Here is a 22452-nt window from a genome sequence, read left to right on the forward strand (position 1 = left end):
CTTGTGACTCAAGGACATAATGGAGCCTTTGGAGATATGAGTTGCCTCCTGTCCAGGCCTTTCATGCTTACCAATGGTTTGTCATGTAGAATTTGATGGGTGAATAGGAAGAAGTTTCTGTACCTTGGCCAGTTCCCACATCAAGCAGTCTGGCTTAGTTGTTATAGCCATTTTAAACCCTTTTGAAATTGACAAAAACTGTCATTTTAGATTTCAACTCTTGGTCTTTTTCTTTTTATGGTTCCTCTGCTGCAGTCATTGGCATCTCTTTACAGCTGAAGGAAGATTAAAATAATTCTGAAATTACACTTGAACTGATTTTCAAGATTTGTAACTCATCTAGTCATACAGAAAAATGTCCCTTAATATCCTCAAGAGATAGTTATTCTTTAGATGCACAGTTAATGTTTGCAGCCATTGTATTAAAATGCTGCACTAGTCTTCAAACAGTTATTACAAATTTCTTTTTGTGAAAAGAAGAAAGGTTTTAAACCCTTTCATATTAATTGTTAGATGAAAGATGCCATTTTGCTCCCTTCTCTTTTTAGTTTCTGATCTTGGAAAAGTGCCAAATAGCATTGTTGTAATTATACAAACTGAAATGAGACACACAAGATGTAAGTGTTCAAATCTTCAAATGCTTTAATGTCAACACATCTTAAGTTAAATAGGCACATTATTCTTTCTTTGTATTTTCCCAGGAGTAGCAGCCATTGCAGGAGCATTTACAGAGAAAATATTAAAGGATATGGCTTCATTTAATAAACATCCAATTATTTTTGCTTTGAGTAATCCTACCAGCAAATCAGAGTGTACAGCAGAGGAGTGTTATCATCTGACAGAAGTAAGAAATCTACAGTATATTAGCTATATCTAGCCAAGTTCTCAACTTATTTAAATACCAGTTTTATACCAATAATGTAGGGTACATTGCAGAAATGATTCTGGCATTGGAAATTCTGGGCCAGAGTGGACTGGAGTTGCATATTGGGACCATGAAGAAATCCCGACACAGCTGACTCTGAGGGAATTGGCTAGGAAGTTGAAAATTCTGATGGACAATTTTTCTAAGTCTGGAACCCTCTGGAAAAAATGCCTTAAAGTTGGAGAATTTGGAGAGTTTCAATTTACTTGAACTGAATGGCTACCCAGGAAAAGCTGCTGTAACTCTTAGACACCTATGGAACGGAACCCCTCACTTATCGCTGATTCACACTCCTCTTAAGACATCACCATCTTAGTATCCAACACACATTAAATCTCTTAATGCAACCTGATTTGATAACCCTGGCCCAGAATGTTATCTTGAAACCTTTAAGTAACAAAGGGATGTGTCTTGGCCTGCAAAGCTACTCCTGCACTGAGTGGATTTCTCCCTACTTGCTGGTGATGGATGCATTAGAAACAAGTCAGACTCTGAATTCTGCCCTGATAAATCACTGACAATCAGTCAAATCTGTTCCTCGGTTATTGGAAAATCTGGGCCAAAAACTTTAAACATTTGTGGATATCCACTCAAGTGAACTTCACTTCTCTAAATTCTTTGAGAATCCTTCAAACAATAGCTCCAAATAGTCTGAATATCAAATATTGGTGTTGTCACTCTCTTATTCATAAATCTAATAAACAACTAATTTCTTGTACAATCTCAAATAAGATAATTTCATGAAATATGCTATTGATGTTTACAGAGAATATTGAAGTCCTACAATTAGATCTGTAAGTGGAAAGCAATCCCTTTCCAGTTGGCAGCAAGTGCTGGGGCAGCATTTTGCCATGCGAGCCAATTGAGATGCTGTCATGTCCTCAAATGCTCATGACCCAAGCAGAGAACCAACATTCACAACAGCATCTCTGCTAAGAGGCAACTTCAATGAAAGGGACTCTGATGAAGTGAGGTGAATTTGGTTGGGAGAAGCTGGACCAGGCAGATATGCTTCCAGCAATCAGTATAAGAAGTGTGTGTATGGACTGCTACTGGAGGCTCTCCTTGAATCATGAAGCACCACTGATGAGGGACTCTTTTTCTTGGAACCCACTGGGAGATTGCAGAGGCTTATCTGGCAGTCTGTTGAAAGTCTGCTGGGCTCTCTCAACGTGGGCTAAGTGCTTATGGGAGCAGAATGTGGCCATTTTATTGGCCACTGAAGTTGCGCAATTCAGGCGGTCTTGATACCAGGTTTCTCTTCACTGGCAATATGCCAAGGCGATAGGAATACTTTGGACTTCTGTCCAGCTTCCTCACATCTTATCCAAACCTCAGTGAACCAGAGAAGTTTAGCCCACAGTTTCTGTTCTGATCTTACTCAATTCATTTATACCCACTGTGTACAGTTCCAGTTGCCCTGATGTCGGGAGGATGTTATTAAATTGGAGAGGATAAAAAAAACATTTCAAAGAAACTGATGGGACTGGAGGATTTGGGTTATAAAGAGAAGCTGGATAGGCTGGGACGTTTTTCAATGGAGTATAGGAGGTTGAGAAGTAACCTTATAGAGGTTTATAAAGTCTTGAGGGGGGTAAATCAGGTGAATAGCATAGGTCTTTTCCACAGAGCGCTGGAGTTCAAAGCTAGAGGCATATTTTTAAGGTGAGAGGGGAAAGATTTAAAATGGACCTGAGGGGCAACTTTTTCACACACAATATGGTTCGTATGTGGAATGAACTGCCAGAGGTGATAGATACAGGTATAGTTATAACATTTAAAATACATTTGAACAGGCACATGAATAGGAAAGGCTTAGAGGTATATGGGCCAAATGCAGGCAGGTGGGGCTAGTTTAGATTGGAAAACTTGGTCGGCATGGACATGATGGACCAAAGGGTCTGTTTCCATGTTGTATGACTCTATATCAATAGTAAGGTTATAATGAATAATTGAATCAGGGTATAAGAATGTTTAATTTTCTATTCAGAGAGATTACCTATTGCTAATGCTTAACAGTCTACATTGTTACAAATATTTTATTAATAATGCATCTGTTGTATTGTTTTACATGCACAATATAATGTGGCAAAAATGCATAAGAAGAATATTGTGAATTTCTTTCTCTTTAGTAATTCATATATTCATTGAGATTTGATTATCTGCAGGGCCGTGGAATATTTGCCAGTGGCAGTCCATTTGATCCTGTAACCCTGGCTGATGGTCGTACCTTTTACCCAGGTCAGGGTAACAATGCCTACGTTTTTCCCGGTGTTGCACTCGGAGTTATCGCATGTGGAGCAAGGCACATGGACGATGACATATTCCTAATTTCCGCTGAGGTTTGCATCAGTACACTCACAGTTTGTTGAATTGTTGCAAAATGTTAAATTAGTTTTTGTTTCTTTTAATTTGTTGGCTGAGTAACTAATATACATTTTTGTAAGTATGACTATAAAAGTCTGAGGGCCATAGGATACGGCTGCGCTCTCATTAGAGAGACAACTGGTAGTGAGTTTAACCTGAGGGTCACACTGTTCAGTAAGGAGCCAGGTTGGGAAGGCAGGACCTTCATATACAAGTTTTTGGCTATCTTACCTTTTAATTAAAACATTATGGCAAGAAAAAGCATAAGTTGCATTAGTGTAGTCCCTTCAGATGGGTCAAACATTTTCCTGTACAAGTAGTTCTTCTATAATGCTATTGTTGCTTTGTTGTGCAACCCCACCATTATAGAAAAATCGAGCTTTAGAAACAGTGCTTAAAGTGTTGGTGATGTAATCGCATTATAGTCAACACCAGTTTCAAAAGCTCGTGCTTTAGAAACAGTGTCACCAATTCATCAATTGCGTAACAACGAATTCACATTGACAAAACCCATGTTACAGCTGAATGACCAGTACCTTATACTTCTGACTTGCTGGACCTCATTAGCTGTCAGGAAGATGAATACTACAGTCTCAATTTCTTTCAGGTATTTTTCCTACTGGAATGCAAGTGTAGTGATTAAGAAGTTTCTAATTTTCATTATTGCACAATCCACTTCATTTAAAAAGAAGTAGATTGGTACTTATTTGTGGAGAAAACAAAATTATGTTATTCACAAGTTAGTATGTAGGATGACCGATCCATGCTTCAACCCCACGCATAGTGCATGTAGATGTTATATAATTGTATTATTATACATATTACTTTGAAGCACACGAGCTGCTGAAAGAATGAAGATGATGTTTGCATTTCTGACACTGTATTACAAGTGCAAAATGTTCGTTGACAGGCATAATCTATGTCCTTTTGCATTCTTGGGAGTTGGGCCATTGTAAATATGATAATAACTGCAACTGTGTAACAGATTTTTGAGAAGATTTGTAGCTCCGGTTGTGAATCAGGTTGTAAGTTTGCTCGTTGAGCTGGTGGGTTTGCTTCATCATCATTCTAGGTAACGTCACCATAAATGCTGGAGGAAACAACACAGAAGTGCTTCACAGGAGGCTCCCAAGCACTGAGGATGTCCTCTAGACAGGGGACGAAACGTCTGCAACACAAATTCCCAGCTCGGCGAACAGAACCACAACAAGCGCCCGAGCTACAAATCTTCTCACAAACTTTGGTCACCAGTGAGTCACCAGTAAAATGTTGGTGTTCTGTCCCACTTGCTATTTATGTGTCTTGGTTTGTTGCAGTAGATGATATCATTTCTGGTTCTGTTTCTGAGAGATTGGTTCTGTTTCTGAGAGATTGATAAATGGGGTCTAAATCTATATATTTGTTAATGGAGTTCTGATTTGAATGCCAGGCCTCTGGGAATGCCCATGCGTGTCTTTGTTTGTCATGTCCCAGAATAGTTGTATTGTCCAAGTTGAACTGGTGTCCCTCTTCGTCTGTGTGTATGGATACTGTGATAGTTGGTCATGTCTTCTGGTGCTTATGTATCATGGTGGCTAGTTTCCTGTCCATCTATCCAATGTAACATTTGTTGCATTCCTTGCAGGGTATTTTGTATATGACGTTTGTTCTGCTGGATGTGGGTACGGCATCCTTTAAATTCATCAGGAGCTGTTTCAGTGTGGTGGTAGGTTTGTGAGCCACCATGATGTCTAGGGGCCAGTGTAGTCTGGTCATTATCTCTGAAATGTTTTTGTATGGTAGGGTGGCTAGAGTCTCTAGGCATGTTATGTCTTCCTGTACATTCTGTTGTACAGGAATCTGTGGACTGCGCTTATTGGGTAACTGTTGTTCTTAAATACATTATATAGGTGTTTCTTTTTCCCTTGGCTTCTCAGTTCCTGGGTCCTGCAGTATATTGTGATCCGTTTAAATAATGTCCTGATGCAGCTCCGTTTGAGAGCGTTGGAATGGTTGCTGCTGTAGTTGAGTATCTGGTCAGTGTGTGTAGCTTTCCTGTCAACGCTAATCTTCAGCTCTCCAATGGCTTTCTGTTTTACTGTGACATCTAGGAAGGGGAGTCAGTTATTGTTTCCTTCCTCTTCGGTGAATTTTATACCAGTAAAGATGTTGTTTCTGTGCTTGTGGGTTTCTTCTAGTTTCATGATGACAGAAGTATCATCCTCATAGTGGACCAAAGTTTGAGCTGGTTCGTGGAAAGGGCTGTTCGTTCGAACCTCTTCATAACTGCTTCTGCTATCAGTCCTGATATTGGTTATCCCATAGGTGTTTTGTTGATTTGTTTGTAGATCTTATCGTTAAAGGTGAAGTGGGTTCCTAGGCACAGACCTAGTAGTTTGAGGATGTTTCCCTTGCTGATGATTTGGTGCTGTCAGGTGTTTATGTTCTTGGTTTGTCTAGCAGTGAGGCCAGTGTTTCTTTGGCCAGGGTGATGTTTATTGATGTGAATAGGGCCTTCACGCGAAGGAAACCATGACTTCATCGTCCTCTACCTTGGTGTCTTTGATGTTGAGGAATTCCTGGGAATATAACCAAAAGAGTCCAACACACCCTGTTTCTCTGGATTACCAAAGGTACCTAAACAAGGGGCCCCTCAAGTCTCACTTTCCAGCTCACCGACATACAGGCTAGCAAAGGAACTGCAACTTAAACTGAAACATCTGGTAGAAGACTCAACCCACTCCATTCGACCTAGGAATTCCTGAACACCATGAAAGACACCAAGAAAGACACACAGCCCGTGAGCGCACCTCATCCGGTCCAACACCGACCCCGTCCCCCCAGCACAAAGCAAGTGAGCCCCCACGCCCAACACCGCCCTCCCCCCCCCCCCCCCAGCACAAAGTGCGTGAGCTTCCATACCCGTCCACTCCCGCCCCTCTCCGGGGCATCTGGACTGTACACCAACAACAAGACTGCTGCTGCTGTCTTTGTGGGTTAAGTCGCCAAATGATGCACATACACACGCTCACATACACGCTCACACACACGCTCACACACACGCTCACACACACGCTCACACACACGCTCACACACACGCTCACAACCACAGCCACCCCCACAATGTTTTACTGCAAATTTTTGGCAGATTCCATGTTTGCCCTGTACAGGACAATGTTGGAGAGATTATTCCTGGGAAGCCGCAAGGAGGGGAGGGGTGGGAGGATGAGAGCAGTTAGGGTACACCCTTCTGTAGAACTCCAGGGAAAGTGTGGGGAGAGAGAGAGAGGGCGAGAGGTCAGTCATTTGGCGACGGTGCCTGTTCAATCACTGTAAACAAAAGAAGCGATCACTGCTGGAAACACATCTTTGATGTAATGTTTCTATCGGGACCACGAGATTTCCTACGGATAATCCGATTTTCGGATAATCAAGGTCCCCTGTATAGCAGAAGCAGTTATGCAGAGGTCAGAACGAACAGCCCTTCCCACAATCCAACCCAAGCTTTGGATCTACTATGTGGATGACACCTTTGAAATCACGAGACGTAACACAGTAGAAGAAACCCACAAACGCATTAAGCAACACCCTTACTGGTTAAAAAAAAAATCACCAAAGAGGAAAAGAACAATAACTGACTCCCATTGCTAGACATCACAATTTACCGAATATTGTGATGTAGACCAGCATTTACAGGAAGGTCACACACACTGACCAGATAGTTAGCTACAGAAGCAACCATCCCAACACCCATAAACGGAGCTGCATCAAATCATTATTTAAACAGGCCACAATTCCATGCAGGACCCAGGGACTGCGAGGGAAAAAGGTATCTGTACAACGTATTGAAGAACAATGGTTACCCAATAAGTGCAGTCTGCCGATTCTTGCACAACAGACCTAAGCAAGAAGACACAACACGCCTAGAGAGTCTAGCTACGCTACCATACATCAAAGACATTTCAGAGTTGACCACCAGACTGCTCCAGCCCATAGGCATCATGGTGACTCACAAACCTACCACCACACTGAAACAGCTCCTGATAAACTTAAAGGACCAAACCCACAGCCAGCTGAACGAATATCTTATACAAAATATCCTGCAAGGACTGCAACAAACATCACATTGGACAGACAAGCAGGAAACTAGCCACCAGGATACATGAGCACCAACTAGCCACCAAAAGACATGACCAACTATCACTGGTATCCATGCACACAGACAAAGAGGGATACCAGTTCGACTGAGACAATATATCCATCCTGGGACAGGCTAAACAAAGACATGGACAGGAATTCCTAGAGGCCTGGCATTCAAACTAGAACTCCATTAACAAACATATTGATTTGGACCCCATTTACCAATCTCTCAGAAACCGAACCAGAAATTATATCATCCACTACAACACACCAAGACACACCAAATAGTGAGCGGGTCAGAACACCAACACTTTACCAGATGCTCACTGATGATGTTACCTGGTGTGGTGACGAAACATCTCAGAACAAACCCTCCAGCTCAGCGAGCCAGCTTACAACCTGTGTAACAGAATTTCCTCCTGTCTGTATCCTGTTAAACTTTGAAAAGCTTGAATTAAGGAGGCGATAGCCGAGTGGTATTATCACTATACAATTAATCTACTGACCCAGATCCTGCCATGGCAGATGGTGGAACATGTATTCAATAAAAATGTCTGGAGTTAAGAGTGTGATGATGACCATGAAATCATTATTGATTGATTTGGAAAAACCCCATCTGGATCACTAATGCCGTTCTCCGGTCTGTCTATATGTGACTCCAGACCAACAGCAATCTGGCTGGCTTTTAACTTCATATCTTAAGGTGCAGATTCAGAACCTTTTTGCCATTTTCTTCATCTCTAGCCCTCATAGTCTCCTGCAAACACCAAGCATAGAATTGAGGATCTACGCCCAGCTATCTCTAAATACCACTGATAGCTGCAGTAACTAGCAGTTTTGAGGAGTGTGACAAAATAACACTGATGGATACCTCTAACTTTACACTTGCTTCTCATTGTGAAAAAATACATTTGTCAGCAGTAAAGTCTTGCAGACTTAAATTCTTTAGTCTTTAACAATGTAGAGCTAAGTAGACATTAATAATAAGCATGATATATAGTATTATAAGCATGCTATATTTATGATACTCTGTCATAATAATTATTGATTGTCCCAATTCATATTTTATGCTGCATGTATCCCAATTATATTGATTTGAGGTTTTTCTTTTGCCCAGATTCTTGCTGAACTGGTAACGGAGCAGGATCTTGCAGAAGGACGTCTGTACCCACCACTCGGCACCATCAGAGATGTTTCATTCAAGATCGCCACAAGGGTATACAAATATTTTTGTTTGTTAAATGCAAATTAAACTGTTGCAGTTACAAAGAGCTGTTGTTATTTCTGTGAATGTTTTGAAGCAGAAGACCAAGACATGGTAGCTGAGTTTTAGTGGCACATGATCCTGATTTGTTTCTTTCATTTTTATTTATTTTCTTTTTATCAGTGGGTGCAGTTTGCAACAATGTTACTTTAACTCTAGAATGGCCAAAGGAGTTAACTAATGCAGAGATTAACTGAAAGCTTTAAATCAAGACTTTGACTATTATTGGTAAGAACTTCCGTAAAAGATTTAGATTAGATTCCCTCCAATGTGGAAACAGGCCCTTCAGCCCAACAAGTCCACACCAATCCTCCAGAAGAGTAATCCACCCAGACTAATTTCCCTCAGACTAACGTACCTAACACTATGGGCAATTTAATATGGCCAATTCACCTGACCTGCGCATCTTTGGACTGTGGGAAGAAACCAGAGCACCAGGAGGAAATCCATGCAGATATGGGGAGAATGTGCACAGTCGCCCGAGGGTGGAATCGAAACTTGGACCCTGATGCTGTGAGGCAGCAGTGCTAACCACCATGCTGCCGTATAATATGTATTTTTGAGGCTGGAAGAAATAGAACTGTGGGGTAATTTCCACATGTATTCATATTCACAAAGTATTGCAAGTCAATTAGAAGCTAGTTAAATTGACATTATGAGAAGAAATTATGAGAGATATACAGACTAATCACTCGGAAAGATTGTGATGCCAGATTTCAGTGCTGATAGATATCTATATATTTGCAGGATGTGGAGTTAGTCGTCACATTTTAACCTAAATGCAAGTGGTCACATTATCGTAGCCAGGTATGGGTTTATATAGTGAACAGTTTTGTGTCCCTTATCTAAAGAAAGATATACTGGCAGTGGAGGCAGTCCAGAGGAGACTCACTTGGCTGATTACAGGTATGGAAGGACTGTCTTGTGAGGAGGGTTTGTGTAGTTTGGGCCTGAATTCATTGGAATTTAGAAGAAGTGTGACCTTATTGAGACATACAAGATTCTTAGGGAACTTGACGGTGTAGATGCAGAGAGATTATATCCCCTCTGTGTTAGAGTCTCGGACCGGAGGACATAATCTCAGAACAACATTTAATGCAGAGTTGGGGAGGATAGTGCATCTGTGGAATTTTTATTGCAGGGGCTATCGAGACTGGGTCATTGAGTATATTCAAGTCTGAGATAGACATATTATTAATTAGTGTCAAATGGGAAAGTGGAGTTGAGGATTATCAGATCAATCATGATCTGACTCAATGACGGAGCAGACTCAGCGGGCTGAATGGTCACCGTCCGCTCCTATGTCTGATGTTTACGGTTTTGATCAAGTCGGTTGTCGCTGCCAACAGAATTGCTATATGGACTAAAGGCAAAATACTGTGAAGAAGAGTCCAACCAGACTGAAAACATTAACTCTGTCTCTCCACAGATGATGTCAGACTTGCTGAGTTTCTGTAGTATTCTGTGTCTGCTGTTTAAACTGTTATTCTTCAGCATTTTTATTAATGATTTGGATGAAGGCATCCTGAATGCAGAATTCAGGCTTGCTGACAATATTAAAGAGTCTGCAAAAGTTAGCCTTTACACAAAGCAACTAGACTACAGACTAACTTAGATATATAAGGAAAATGAACGTTAGCGTACTGACTATCAGATTTATGTAGTGCCTTTAGTATTGGAGAAGGGATCGGTGCTGGCCGCACTTTTGTTTGTCATTTATATGAATGATTTAGGTGAGAATATAGAAGGCACGGTTAGTAAGTTTGGAAATGACACCAAAATTGGTGCATAATGGACAGTGAAGGAGGTTATCTAAGATTACAAAGAGATCTTAATCAATTGGGTCAATGAGCTGAGGAATGGCAGATGGAGTTTAATTTGCATTTTGGTAACACAAACAAGGGCAAGACTTATATACCTAAAAATAGGGCCTTGAGTAGTGCTGTAGAACAGAGACACCTAGAGATTCAGATATATAATTCTTTGACATTTACATTGCATGTAGACAAGGTGTTCAGCACGCTTCCCTTCATTGCTCAGACCATTTGAGTATATGAGTTGGGACTTCATGTTGAGGTTGTACAGGTCGGTGAGGCCTTCTCTGAAATACTGTGTCCAGATTGGGTCGCCCACCTGTTAAAAAGATGTTATTAAGCTAGACAGTGTTCAGAAGAGTTTGAGCAGGATGTTGCTAGAAATGGACGTTTTGAGTCATAAGAGGAGATTTGATAGGCTGTGACATTTTTCATTGGGGCATAGAAGATTGAGGAGTGACCTTTATAGAGGTTTTTAAAATCATAAGAGGTGTAGATGGGGTGAATGGCAGGTGTCTTTTACATCAGGTGGGGAATTTCAAGACTAGGCATAGAGGAGAAAGATTTTAAAAAGTCATGAGGGGCAACCTTTTTACACAGAGTGGTTCATGAAATATTAAGAATGAACTTCCAGAGAAAATGGTGGATATGGTTACAGTTACAAAGTTTAAAAGACATGTACATTTCCTTGATTATCCAAACGACATGGGCAGGGATTATTTTGTTCGGATAATTGAATGCCGGATAACACAGTTTAGTCAAGCATCGGGACTTTGTGATCTTGCTGGATAATCTGAAATTCGGATAATCGAATGCTAGATGATAGAGATTCCTCTGTAGATAAGAACATGAATAAGGAATATTTGGAGGGATATGGACCCTGCGCAGGCAGCTGAGACTAATTTAATTTGGGATTATGGTCAGCATGGATTGGTTGGACCAATGGGTCTGTGTCGTGTTGTATGACTTCATAAGTCCCAAAACAGTTTACAAAGGATTAATAAAGTTGATATTCTGATATTAAAGCAAGAAGATAATATATTACTGGGAATATTAACCAAAATCATGGATTAAAAATTAAGCTTTAAGGAGAATTTTGTTGGAAGAGAGGTAAGTGCTGAGTCAGAGGACTGTACAGAAAAAATTAGAGTGTATGGCTTCTAGACGGCTGGTTGATCTGTTAAGGCATCTGATCTGCAATACAAGTGCTATAATACCGTCATAGAGCATGGAAACAGACCCTTTGTCCAACCCATCCATTGAACAACTAAGTTTCCCAAACTAAACTTGGCTCTCTTACCTTCCTTTGGCCCATATCTCTAAGCAAGTCATATTCATGTACCTGTCCAAATGTCTTTTATCTTGGAGGAACTGTTTGGGTGAAGTTCACAGCACAGAAGCAGCTAAGTGTATTGATTTCAAGTGTGATCTACAGGAAGTCTGTAGTAATGAGTAGAGTGGGTTCTTTCTTGATTATATGTTTTTGGAGATATGTCTCTTGATTAAACTTATAAGCCATAACCTGGGTCAGTGTTTTGTAGAGGAATAGGCGGTGTTATTTTCTGGGTCTGTAGATTGTGAAGGAGCAAAAATGGCCTTTGGTAGAGTGATATGTACTTCTTGTCAGATGTGGGAGTTTAGAGAGAGTTTAAAGGTTACTACGGATTATATCTGCAAAAGATGCTGTTGTTTGCGAAGCTTATCAGATCAAATGGATCAGTTAGAGAGGCAGTTAGAAGCAATGAGGAATTTGCAACAGCAAAAGTATGTGATGGATAGCAGTTATAGGAAGGGGGGAAAGTCTCAAATACCGTCACATAGATGGGTTAACTCCAGGAAAGGTAACAGAATTAGACAGCCTTCTGTGGCTATACCCATTTCAAACAAGTATGCTGTTTTGGAAAATGATGGATTCTCAGGGGAACATGGCACGAACCGCCAAGTTTCTAGTATTGAGACTGGCTCTAATGCAACGAGGGGTAAATCAGGTTCCAAGAGATCAATTGTGTTAGGGGACTCTCTAGTCCGAGGTACATACAGACATTTCTGTGGACAGCAGTGAACAATCAGAATGGTGTGTTGCTTCCCTGATGCCAGGATCAAGGATGTCTCAGAGAGGATGCAGAATGTTCTCAAGGGAGAGAGGGGCCAGCAAGAGGTCATTGTCCACATTGGAACCAACAACATAGGAAGGGAAAAGGTTGAGATTCTGAAGTGAGATTAACGAGAGTTAGGCAGAAATTTAAAAAGGTCTTCTAGAGTAGTAATATCTGGATTGCTCCCAGTGCTACGATCTAGTGAGGGCAGGAGTAGGAGGATAGAGCAGATGAATGCATGGCTGAGGAGCTGGTGTATGGGAGAAGGATTCATATTTTTGGACCATTGGAATCTCTTTCGGGGTAGACGTTACCTACACAAGAAGGACGGTTTGCACCTAAATTGGAAGGAGACTAATATACTGGAAGGGAGATTTGCTAGAGATGCTCGGGAGGATTTAAACTAGTAAGGTGGGGGGTGGGACGCAGGGAGATACTGAGGAAAGAGATCAATCTGAGACTGGTACAGAAGCGAGTCAAACAGTCAGGGCAGGCAGGGACAAGGTAGGACTAATAAATTAAACTGCATTTATTTCAATGCAAGGGGCCTAACAGGGAAGGCAGATGAACTCCGGGCATGGTTAGGAACATGGGACTGGGATATCATAACAATTACAGAAACATGGCTCAAGGATGGGCAGGACTGGCAGCTTAATGTTCCAGGATACAAATGTTACAGGAAGGATAGAAAGGGAGGCAAGAGAGGAGGGGTAGCATTACAGCTGTGCTGAGGGAGGATATTCCTAGAAATACACCCAGGAAAGTTATTTGGGTGGAACTGAGAAATAAGAAAGGGATGATCACCTTATTGGGATTGTATTATAGACTTCCTAATAGTCAGAGGGAAATTGAGGAACAAACTTGTAAGGAGATCTCAGCTATCTGTAAGAATAATAGGGTGGTTATGGTAGGGGATTTTAATTTTCCAGACATACACTGGGACTGCCAAAGTGTTAAGAGTTTAGATGGAGAGGAATTTGTGAAGTGTGTACAAGAAAATTTTCTGACTCAGTATGCGGATGTTCCTACTAGAGAAGGTGCAAACGTTGACCTACTCTTGGGAAATAAGGCAGAGCAAGTGGTTGATATGTCAATGGGGGAGCACTTTGGGGCCAGCGACCATAATTCTATTAGATTTAAAATAGTGATGGAAAAGGATAGACCAGATCGAAAAGTTGAGGTTCTAAATTGGAGAAAGGTCAATTTTGACAGTATTAGACAAGAGCTTTCGAAAGCTGACTGGGGGCAGATGTTCGCAGGTATAGGGACGGCTGGAAAATGGGAAGCCTTCAGAAATGAGATAATGAGAATTCAGAGAAAATATATTCCTGTTAGGGTGAAAGAGAAGGCTGGTAGGTATAGGGAATGCTGGATGACTAAAGAAATTGAGGGTTTGGTTAAGATAAAAAAGGAGCATATGTAAAGTATAGACAGGATAGATCGAGTGAATCCTTCGAATTGTTTAAAGGCAGTACGTGTATACTTAAGAGGGAAATCAGGACGGCAAAAAGGGGACATGAGGTAGCTTTGGCAAATAGAATTAAGGAGAATCCAAAGGGTTTTTACAAATATATTAAGGACAAAAGGGTAATTAGGTAGAGAATAGGGCCCCTCAAAGGTCAGCAAGGCGGCCTTTGTGTGGAGCCGCAGAAAATGGAGATACTAAACAAGTATTTTGCATCAGTATTTACTGTGGAAAAGGATATGGAAGATATAGACTGTAGGGAAATAGATGGTGACATCTTGCAAAATGTCCAGATTACAGAGGAGGAAGTGCTGGACCTTTTGAAACACAGAAGTGGATAAATCCCCAGGACCTGATCAGGTATACCCTAGAACTCTGTGGGAAGCTAGAGAAGTGATTGCTGGGCTTCTTGCTGAGATATTTGTATCATCGATAGTCACAGGTGAGGTGCCGGAAGACTGGAAGTTGGCTAACGTGATGCCACTGTTTAAGAAGGGTGATAAGGATAAACTGGGGAACTATAGACCAGTGAGCCTGACTTCGATGGTGGGCAAGTTGTTGGAGGGAATCCTGAGGTACAGGATGTCCATGTATTTGGAAAGGCAAGGACTGATTAGGGATAGTCAACATGGCTTTGTGCGTGGAAAAACATGTCTTACAAACTTGATTGAGTTTTTTGAGGAAGTAACAAAGAGGATTGATGAGGGCAGAGCAGTAGATGTGATCTATATGGACTTCAGTCAGGTGTTCGACAAGGTTCCCCATGGGAGACTGGTTAGCAAGGTTAGCTCTCTCTGAATACCAGGATAACTACCCATTTGGATACAGAACTGGCTCAAAGGTAGAAGACAGGGTGGTGATGGAAGGTTGTTTTTCGGACTGGAGGCCTGTGCCCAGTGGAGTGCCACAAGGATTGGTGCTGGGTCCTCTACGTTTTGTCATTTACATAAATGATTTGGATGCGAGCATAAGAGGTACAGTTAGTAAGTTTGCAGGTGACACCAAAATTGGAGGTGTAGTGGACAGCGAAGAAGGTTACCTCAAATTACAGCAGGATCTGGGCCAATGGGCTGAGAAGTGGCACATGGAGTTTAATTCAGATAAATGCGAGGTGCTGCATTTTGGGAAAGCAAATCTTAGCAGGACTTATACACTTAATGGTAGGGTCCTGGAGAGTGTTGCGGAACAAAGAGACCTTGGAGTGCAGGTTCATAGCTCCTTGAAAATAGAGTCGCAGGTAGATAGGATAGTAAGGAAGATGTTTGGTATGCTTTCTTTTATTGGTCAGAGTATTGAGTACAGGAGTTGGGAGGTCATGTGGCTGTACAGGACATTGGTTAGGCCACTGTTGGAATATTGCGTGCAATTCTGGTCTCCTTCCTATCAGAAAGATGTTGTGAAACTTGAAAGGGTTCAGAAAAGGTTTACAAGGATGTTGCCAGGGGTGGACGATTTGAGATATGGAGAGAGGCTGAACAGGCTGGGGCTGTTTTCCCTGGAGCATCGGAGGCTGAGGGATGACCTGATAGAGGTTTACAAAATTATGAGAGGCATGGATAGGATAAATAGACAAAGTCTCTTCCCTGGGATTGGGGAGTCCAGAACTAGACAGCATAGGTTTAAGGTGAGAGGGGAAAGATATAAAAGGGACCTAAGGGGCAACCTTTTCACGCAGAGGGTGGTACGTGTATGGAATGAGTTGCCAGAGGAAGTGGTGGAGGCTGGTACAATTGCAACATTTAAAAGGCATTTGGATGGGTATATGAATAGGAAGGGTTTGGAGGGATATGGGCCAGATGCTGCCAGGTGAGACTAGATTGGGTTGGGATATCTGGTCGGCATGGACGGGTTGGACCGAAGGGTCTGTTTCCTTGCTGTACATCTCTGTGACTCTATGACTGTAAATGTTGTAATGGAACCTGCATCTATTACTTCCTCTGGCAGTTCATTCTACATACAAATCACCATCTGTATGAAAGATTTGCCTCTCAAGTCCCTTTTAAATCCTTTTCCTCTCACCTTAAAAATATGTCCCCTAGTTTTAAACTCTCCCACCCTAGGGAAATTACCTTCTGGTATTCAGCTTATCCATGCCCCTCATGATTTAAAAAATCTTGATAAGGTCATACCTCAACCTCTGTGCTCCATGAAAAGAGTTCCAGTCTGTCCACCCAAACACTCCATTCCCGGACACATACTTGTAAATCTCTTCTGCACCGTTTCCAATTTAATAATATCTTTCGTATAGCAGGGTGACCAGAACTGTACATAGTACTCCAAAACTGGCTTTGCCAACATTCTGTACAACCTAACATGATATTCTAACTCATATACCAAGGGTCTAAGCATGGAAGGCAAGCATGCTAAACGCCTTCTTAACAACTACCATCCTGCCTACCTGTGACGCAACTTTCAAAGAACTACGTTGTTTGAACCCCTATGTTCAAAGACCTGAACCCCTAGGTCTCTTTGTTCAACAACACTACCCAGTGCCCTACCATTAACTAGGACAAAGTGAGGACTGTAGATGCTGGAGATCAGAGTCGAGAGTGTGGTGGTGAAAAAGCACAGTAGGTCAGGCAGCAACCGAAGAGCAGGAGAGTCTACGTTTCAGGCATAAGCCCTTCATCAGGAAATGAAGGGCTTACACCCGAAACGTCGATACCCCTGCTCCTCGGATGCTGCCTGATCTGCTGTACTTTTCCAGCACCCACACTGTCATTAACTGTATAAGTCCTGTCCGTCCTTGTTTTACCAAAATGCAATATCTCATATTTATCCAAATTAAACACCATCTGCCACTCCTTAGCCCTTTGGCCCAATTGATCAAAATAGTTAACTTTCTTCACTGTTGACTATACTAACACTTTTGGTATCAAATTTACTAACCATGTCTCCTAAATTCTCATTAAAATCATTTATATAAATGACAAACAAAAGTGGATCCAGCACTGATCCTTGCGGAACACTGCTGGTCGCAGACCTCCAGTCTGAAACACAACCTTCCACCATCACCCTGTTTCTTACCGTCAAGCCAATTTTGTATCCAATTGGCAAGCTCTCCCTGAATCCCATGTGATCTAACTTTACTAATCAGTCTATCAAGCACTGGTTATTGTCAATTTCTGCAGTTTAATACCTTAACTTCCCCTTTCCCTTTTACAAACATCACCTAGGACTCTTGTCCTTCTCTGAGACTGCAACCTGTGGTTTAATAAACATGTATGAATTCACTTTGTTTCAAAGGACAATATTTAAACCTGACTTGTCACACTGCCTCCATGAGAGAAGAAATAATTAAATATCCCAATACCCTCCCATGACATTGATGTTTTTAAATTTTACAAGACTTTGTTTTATTTTTATATTTTATTGTTTATTTATAGATTGTGGATTATGCATATAAACATAATCTTGCTGCCTGGTACCCTGAACCTGAGGACAAAGAAGCATTTGTTCGTGCTCAAATCTACAGCCCTGATTATGATTCCTTTGTGTTGGATAACTACAAATGGCCAGAAGAAGCTATGGAAATTCAGAAAGTGTAGTTATCTGTGCCACTCTAGGCATAACCTAGAATGTATTGTCAAAGCCAGGTAACCTTAATTGCAAACTATATGCTGCCTTCTGACATGATTATTCCAAAGCATTATAAAACAGTTGCTGTTAAAAAGAAAGTCACTCTCATTTATTAATTTCAAACCACCAAAAACATCTTCAGTAATAATTTTCTAGAAGTTCATTGCAGTTTTTGAATTTTTTTAAATTTCTTTTTTATTCATCCAGGGATTTTTGATATTTCATGATTGCATTGGTACTTCCACCTTTTAGCAAACATTATTTGCAATTTGAACAACTTTAATAGATATACTATTTCTGCACTTCGTTATAACTATGATATCAAAACACAGGCTCTGGGTTGATATTCACTGAACTGCCCAAAGTTACATGAGACTTATAGCTATAGTGTCATTGGCATTTTTCACAAAAGTTAAGTTTCTTTCCTGAACATGGCCACCATTTTTTTCCCTCCAGAATCATGTGTATGTAGGTTATCTGCTATAACGCAAGATTGTACCTCTGCAATCTTGTGCTATAGAAAATCAGCCTTTGGAAAACCGCTATAGAAAATCACACTGTAGAAGATCGCTAATAGAAAATCGCTATACCAGTATACCCTTTCAGTAGAAAGTTTGCGTTATCTAAATAACATCCACAATTTGTCAATTGCATTATAGCCAATTTGCACTGATAAAACACACATCATAGCAGAATAACTTGTAATACCATTGTTTTAGTTTGGATTATTTTTGCATGCTGTTCTGCTTTTGGAGTAAAGAGTCTAATCTAGCAGTGCAAAGAGCATGTGGGATGACATTTCCCAGAATTTAAGCTAAAACTGTGTTCGTATTTAAGCAACTTCCAAGTTGCTCAGTAATAAAATAAATTATTCATTAACACATTATCCTTTCATCTGTAAAAGTTGAATCTAGTCCAGAATGATTGATTAAAAGCCATCTATTTGAGATCCATTAAACCTTTCCAAATGAAACCATTTGGTGGTGGCTTTCAAATTAATAATCTGCCGTAGCCAATAATTATGAATTGTTAGGGTGCAGTAATAATCATTTTCTGAAATTGCACCCAAAACTGTATTTTAAGCATTTCTGTTGTGCTGCGATGTCATTGTATAATTGTAGAAAGAACATAAACCAAGAATCCTGTGAAGGTGTACATTGGAAGAGAACAAAATGCTTAATAAATCATGGCCTTGAATCAATTGCTGTTCTTCATTATTGCTATGAAAAAGAGTTACAAGAGTTATTGTGGAACGAAACATCTGAAACCATCAGCTATCTATATTTATTTTCTCTAAAAATCTTCCAGAATAAACTAGCATATATGAATGCTTATCTATCCTGGGACGCAACATGATTTGACAGTGGAATTTATTTAGAAGATCGTATACTGTACTGAAACTCCACATATTTTAGATCTAGTCATCTTGTTAATCTGTGCTACCAACTTTATGCATATTAAAATTCAGGTCAGTTATTTCCATCTGCTGTGTCATTTGGTATTTCCAGACAGTAAGTGACACTATTAACTTGCATTTGCTTGTACTCTTAAATTCAAAATCATTTGAAAGATTACTTTGCTAAGTTTACAGAAAATAGGTTTGCTTCAGGTGGACCAACATTAAATGATTCTTGGTTATGTGTTGTTTTCCTATTTTATAGTCTTCATTTTGCAGCATTAGAGCCATCTATGAACACTGATTTCCACATTCATCTCTGCCCAGGTTGCATTTGTTCGTCAGGTTGGTCTCTTACCATTCCTAGGGGCAAAAAGCTTCCTTTCTCTCCTGGACAGCCTTCAGTGATGCTAAAGATGGCACCAGTTCTTGACTGCTGGCTAACATCTCCAGGGTTGGAGGTAATGAACAGAGATTGAGTTATGCTCCTGGGTTACAGAGAGTGAAGTGCTGTCAAGTGCCTTTTCAATTTGACGTCTAGAAGGCCCTAGTGAGGGACAGACCCATAGACTTTGGTGTTCTACTGCACATGTTTATTTGTAATGAGGGAGAATAAAATAATCATGAGAAAGCCAATTCTGTCCCTGAGCAGCAGTACAGGTTGTCCTCCTATAATGCACAGTTCATCATTGCAATTTGGTGAAATACAAACTCCCATTGGCTATTACACGATTCCATTCCCAGTTACGTTGAGTCCACTCTAGGTGTTTCCTTCGGATCAAGCAAAAGTGTTTGGATGACTGGTGTTATGAAGATGTGGGTGTACTGTATCTTTAAGAGAGTTAAAAGCTAGCAGTGACAGCACCAAGTTCTCAATAAGATACAATGTAATATTTGGTTCAGGACAGATAGCACTGGCTGAGTTGCTATGAGGCAAAAAAAAAATCAAATTTGGCCAATCAGTTTAAATTATACCAAAAATACCAAATTAAAATCAATTTTGAATTGAGTATATTGACTATCTTATAAGCCACTGACACAATCCAATGCTTTGACGGTATAAGACTGGGAAAAATTGAATAGTTGGGAGGAGAACTCCAAGCCAATGACATCTGCCCAGAAAAATAGCTCTCTTAAAGGTACCTTTATTAGTCAGTAACCTGTGAAGCAGGTAACCTGTGAAGCAGAATTCCCAAGAAGAAGGAAAGGCAGGAAAACAAAACTGAAAGCTGCCTGATTTTGAGATTAGCTTTGCAAATCTTAATTGGGGGTTTTATCAAACTAATATTGTCGAAGGGGAAGGTAAAGATAGGTTAGAAGAAGGAGTAGTAAATAGTTGTTAATTATTCTCTGTTATACTTTAAGAAATAAAGTTAATTTTTACTTTCAATAGTTCTTAGTCTATTGAATTTTCACAGATTACTGGACGGGATAAATCTTTGCTGTGTTGCCGGGTTAAAATAAGCAGAACGGTTTGCCCCGTTCATAACACTGGGAAAATGTTTTCTGATCTTATTATTGATGTTTTTTAGGATGTTTTAGAAATTATTGCAGGAGAAAACATTTGGACTTCAATATTCTCCTCATTCTGGACAATGCACCAAACCATCCTCCCACCATTGGCGAGCTTTCTGAAAACATTGAAGTGCTATTTCTATCTTTAAACATAACCTCTTTCATTTAACCCATGGACCAGGGTGCAATAGCAGCTTTTAAATCTTATTATTTAAAACGCACATTCAGGAAGCTGATTTCAGCTACTGAGGGGAATAATGAGGACAGGGTTCTTCAATTTTGGAAGAGCTTTAACATTAATAATGCTGTTAACATAATTGTGGACATCTCGGTTGATTTCAGTAAGGATTGCTTGCATGTAGTTGGCAGAAGCTTCTCCAGGATTTTCTTCATGATTTTAAAGGCGTTGAACCATCAGAGAGCCTCTAGCAATGAAAGAACATTTGTTGCTCTTGTAAACAAGTGGACACTGAGAATGCTCGAGTCCCATTATGAAGACCTCCCCACTGTTGATCAACAACTACTTGTGGGGGAAATTGAAGCTGGAGATGAAGACAATGAAGTCCAGGATGCAGCACCATGCAAACTTCCCACTTTGCTTTGTCTTTTATTCTGAGGGAAGTTGAGAAGTGGTTGTAGCTTTTAGAAGACAATGACTACAATGCAGAATGCAGCAGGATAGCAGTTTGTGGCACAGAGCCATATCTGGCACCCTATGAACAGCTTCTTCATGAAAGAAGAAAGATGATAAAGCAGCAAAAACTAGATTTTTTTTTTTCAAAGTCAATCCCAAGAAACAGTCTGAGGACAATGAACCACAGCCATATGCTTCTGGACAAAATATTTTCTTTTGTTGTAACCTCAACTGCAGAACTGCACCTGAAAGTGACGATGTTAATGATGAGCCTCAGCCATAAACTCTTAATACAGTACCATAACTCAGCAAACCCAGAAACCCCTTCAAGTTCCCTTCCAGTTTTTCAGGGTAAAGTGTTAAGTTTATTGTGTTTTTGATTAAAGTATGATTTTAACATTTACTTAGACTGTGTTATCATTTTGTGTTAGGCTAAATACTACTTTTGTTTTGATTTTTACTGATATTTTTGGTGGTCTGCCCCAACCCTAATTTTCCCAAAGGCCCTGTTATTTGTATTGCGTGATTTGAGGTCACGCAAGAGTGCAACTATCTTGTTATAGAAGAACAGACAGGCTTTAAAGCAAGAAATACAGTGTCGACTCTTAGGACAGAATCATGTTTTTTTAGACTTATGTAGAGCTGTGAGCTATATAAAATGATCAAATGGAACATTTAAAGTTGGTTGTACAATGGTATGGTAATTTTAAAATTTTAATTATGATAAATGCTATGTATATTTCCTGATTGTCTCAATCCCTGAAAGTTACCAGAAATCTGGAGCAAGCTACAATTAATATAGCTTACATTTCATAATATGTGGAACCTGGTCTAAATTTCCAGATGTGTTCTAAAGTACAACTTAAATTTTGAACATTAATTCCTGTGTTCTGTATTGGTAACCTTTTAAATAAATTGCAAAAACAATCTGCACATTCCTTCTTGCTTGATAAATTCAGCAAGTTTTCTTTTCCTTGTTTGTGTTAAACAGGGGTTTGTGTTGTAACAGATGGTATCAGTGACATTGACTCTTCCACCAGCACTGGCCCTTTCCTTCTCTTCAGACATTTTATTCACAGTTGTTTTCACATATCTTATAGCAATAGGAGAAGATTGGTGTGACTTGGGTGAAATATTTAATCAATTTCACCAAATCTCAATAGATGGGGTATTTTTGCCCCATTCAAAACAGGCTTCTTCAATTCTGATAATGGCACAAATGGAAAGATCAACATGTAATTAAGCCTTATGTACTGAAGGGCCATCGATTCAATTCTT

The 22452-nt window shown here is 40.2% G+C and overlaps 1 protein-coding gene across 1 annotated transcript in view; it reads left to right on the plus strand.

Moving 5' to 3' along the window:
* The window catches only part of LOC122550600 (NADP-dependent malic enzyme, mitochondrial-like), a 54312-nt gene extending 35482 nt beyond the window's left edge, over positions 1–18830 (plus strand). The window contains exons 5-8 of the mRNA XM_087988036.1: positions 702–844; positions 3094–3267; positions 8529–8627; positions 17437–18830. Coding sequence (XP_087844162.1) covers positions 702–844; positions 3094–3267; positions 8529–8627; positions 17437–17598 — 578 coding nt within the window. The 3' untranslated portion in view covers positions 17599–18830. The remainder of the gene's footprint in view (positions 1–701; positions 845–3093; positions 3268–8528; positions 8628–17436) is intronic.
* Positions 18831–22452: the final 3622 nt, after the last annotated feature.

Source organism: Chiloscyllium plagiosum, unplaced genomic scaffold (assembly GCF_037043375.1).
Source record: "Chiloscyllium plagiosum isolate Xiang-an unplaced genomic scaffold, Cpla_swu_hap1 HiC_scaffold_6, whole genome shotgun sequence".
In the NCBI taxonomy this organism is placed as follows: Eukaryota; Metazoa; Chordata; class Chondrichthyes; order Orectolobiformes; family Hemiscylliidae; genus Chiloscyllium; species Chiloscyllium plagiosum.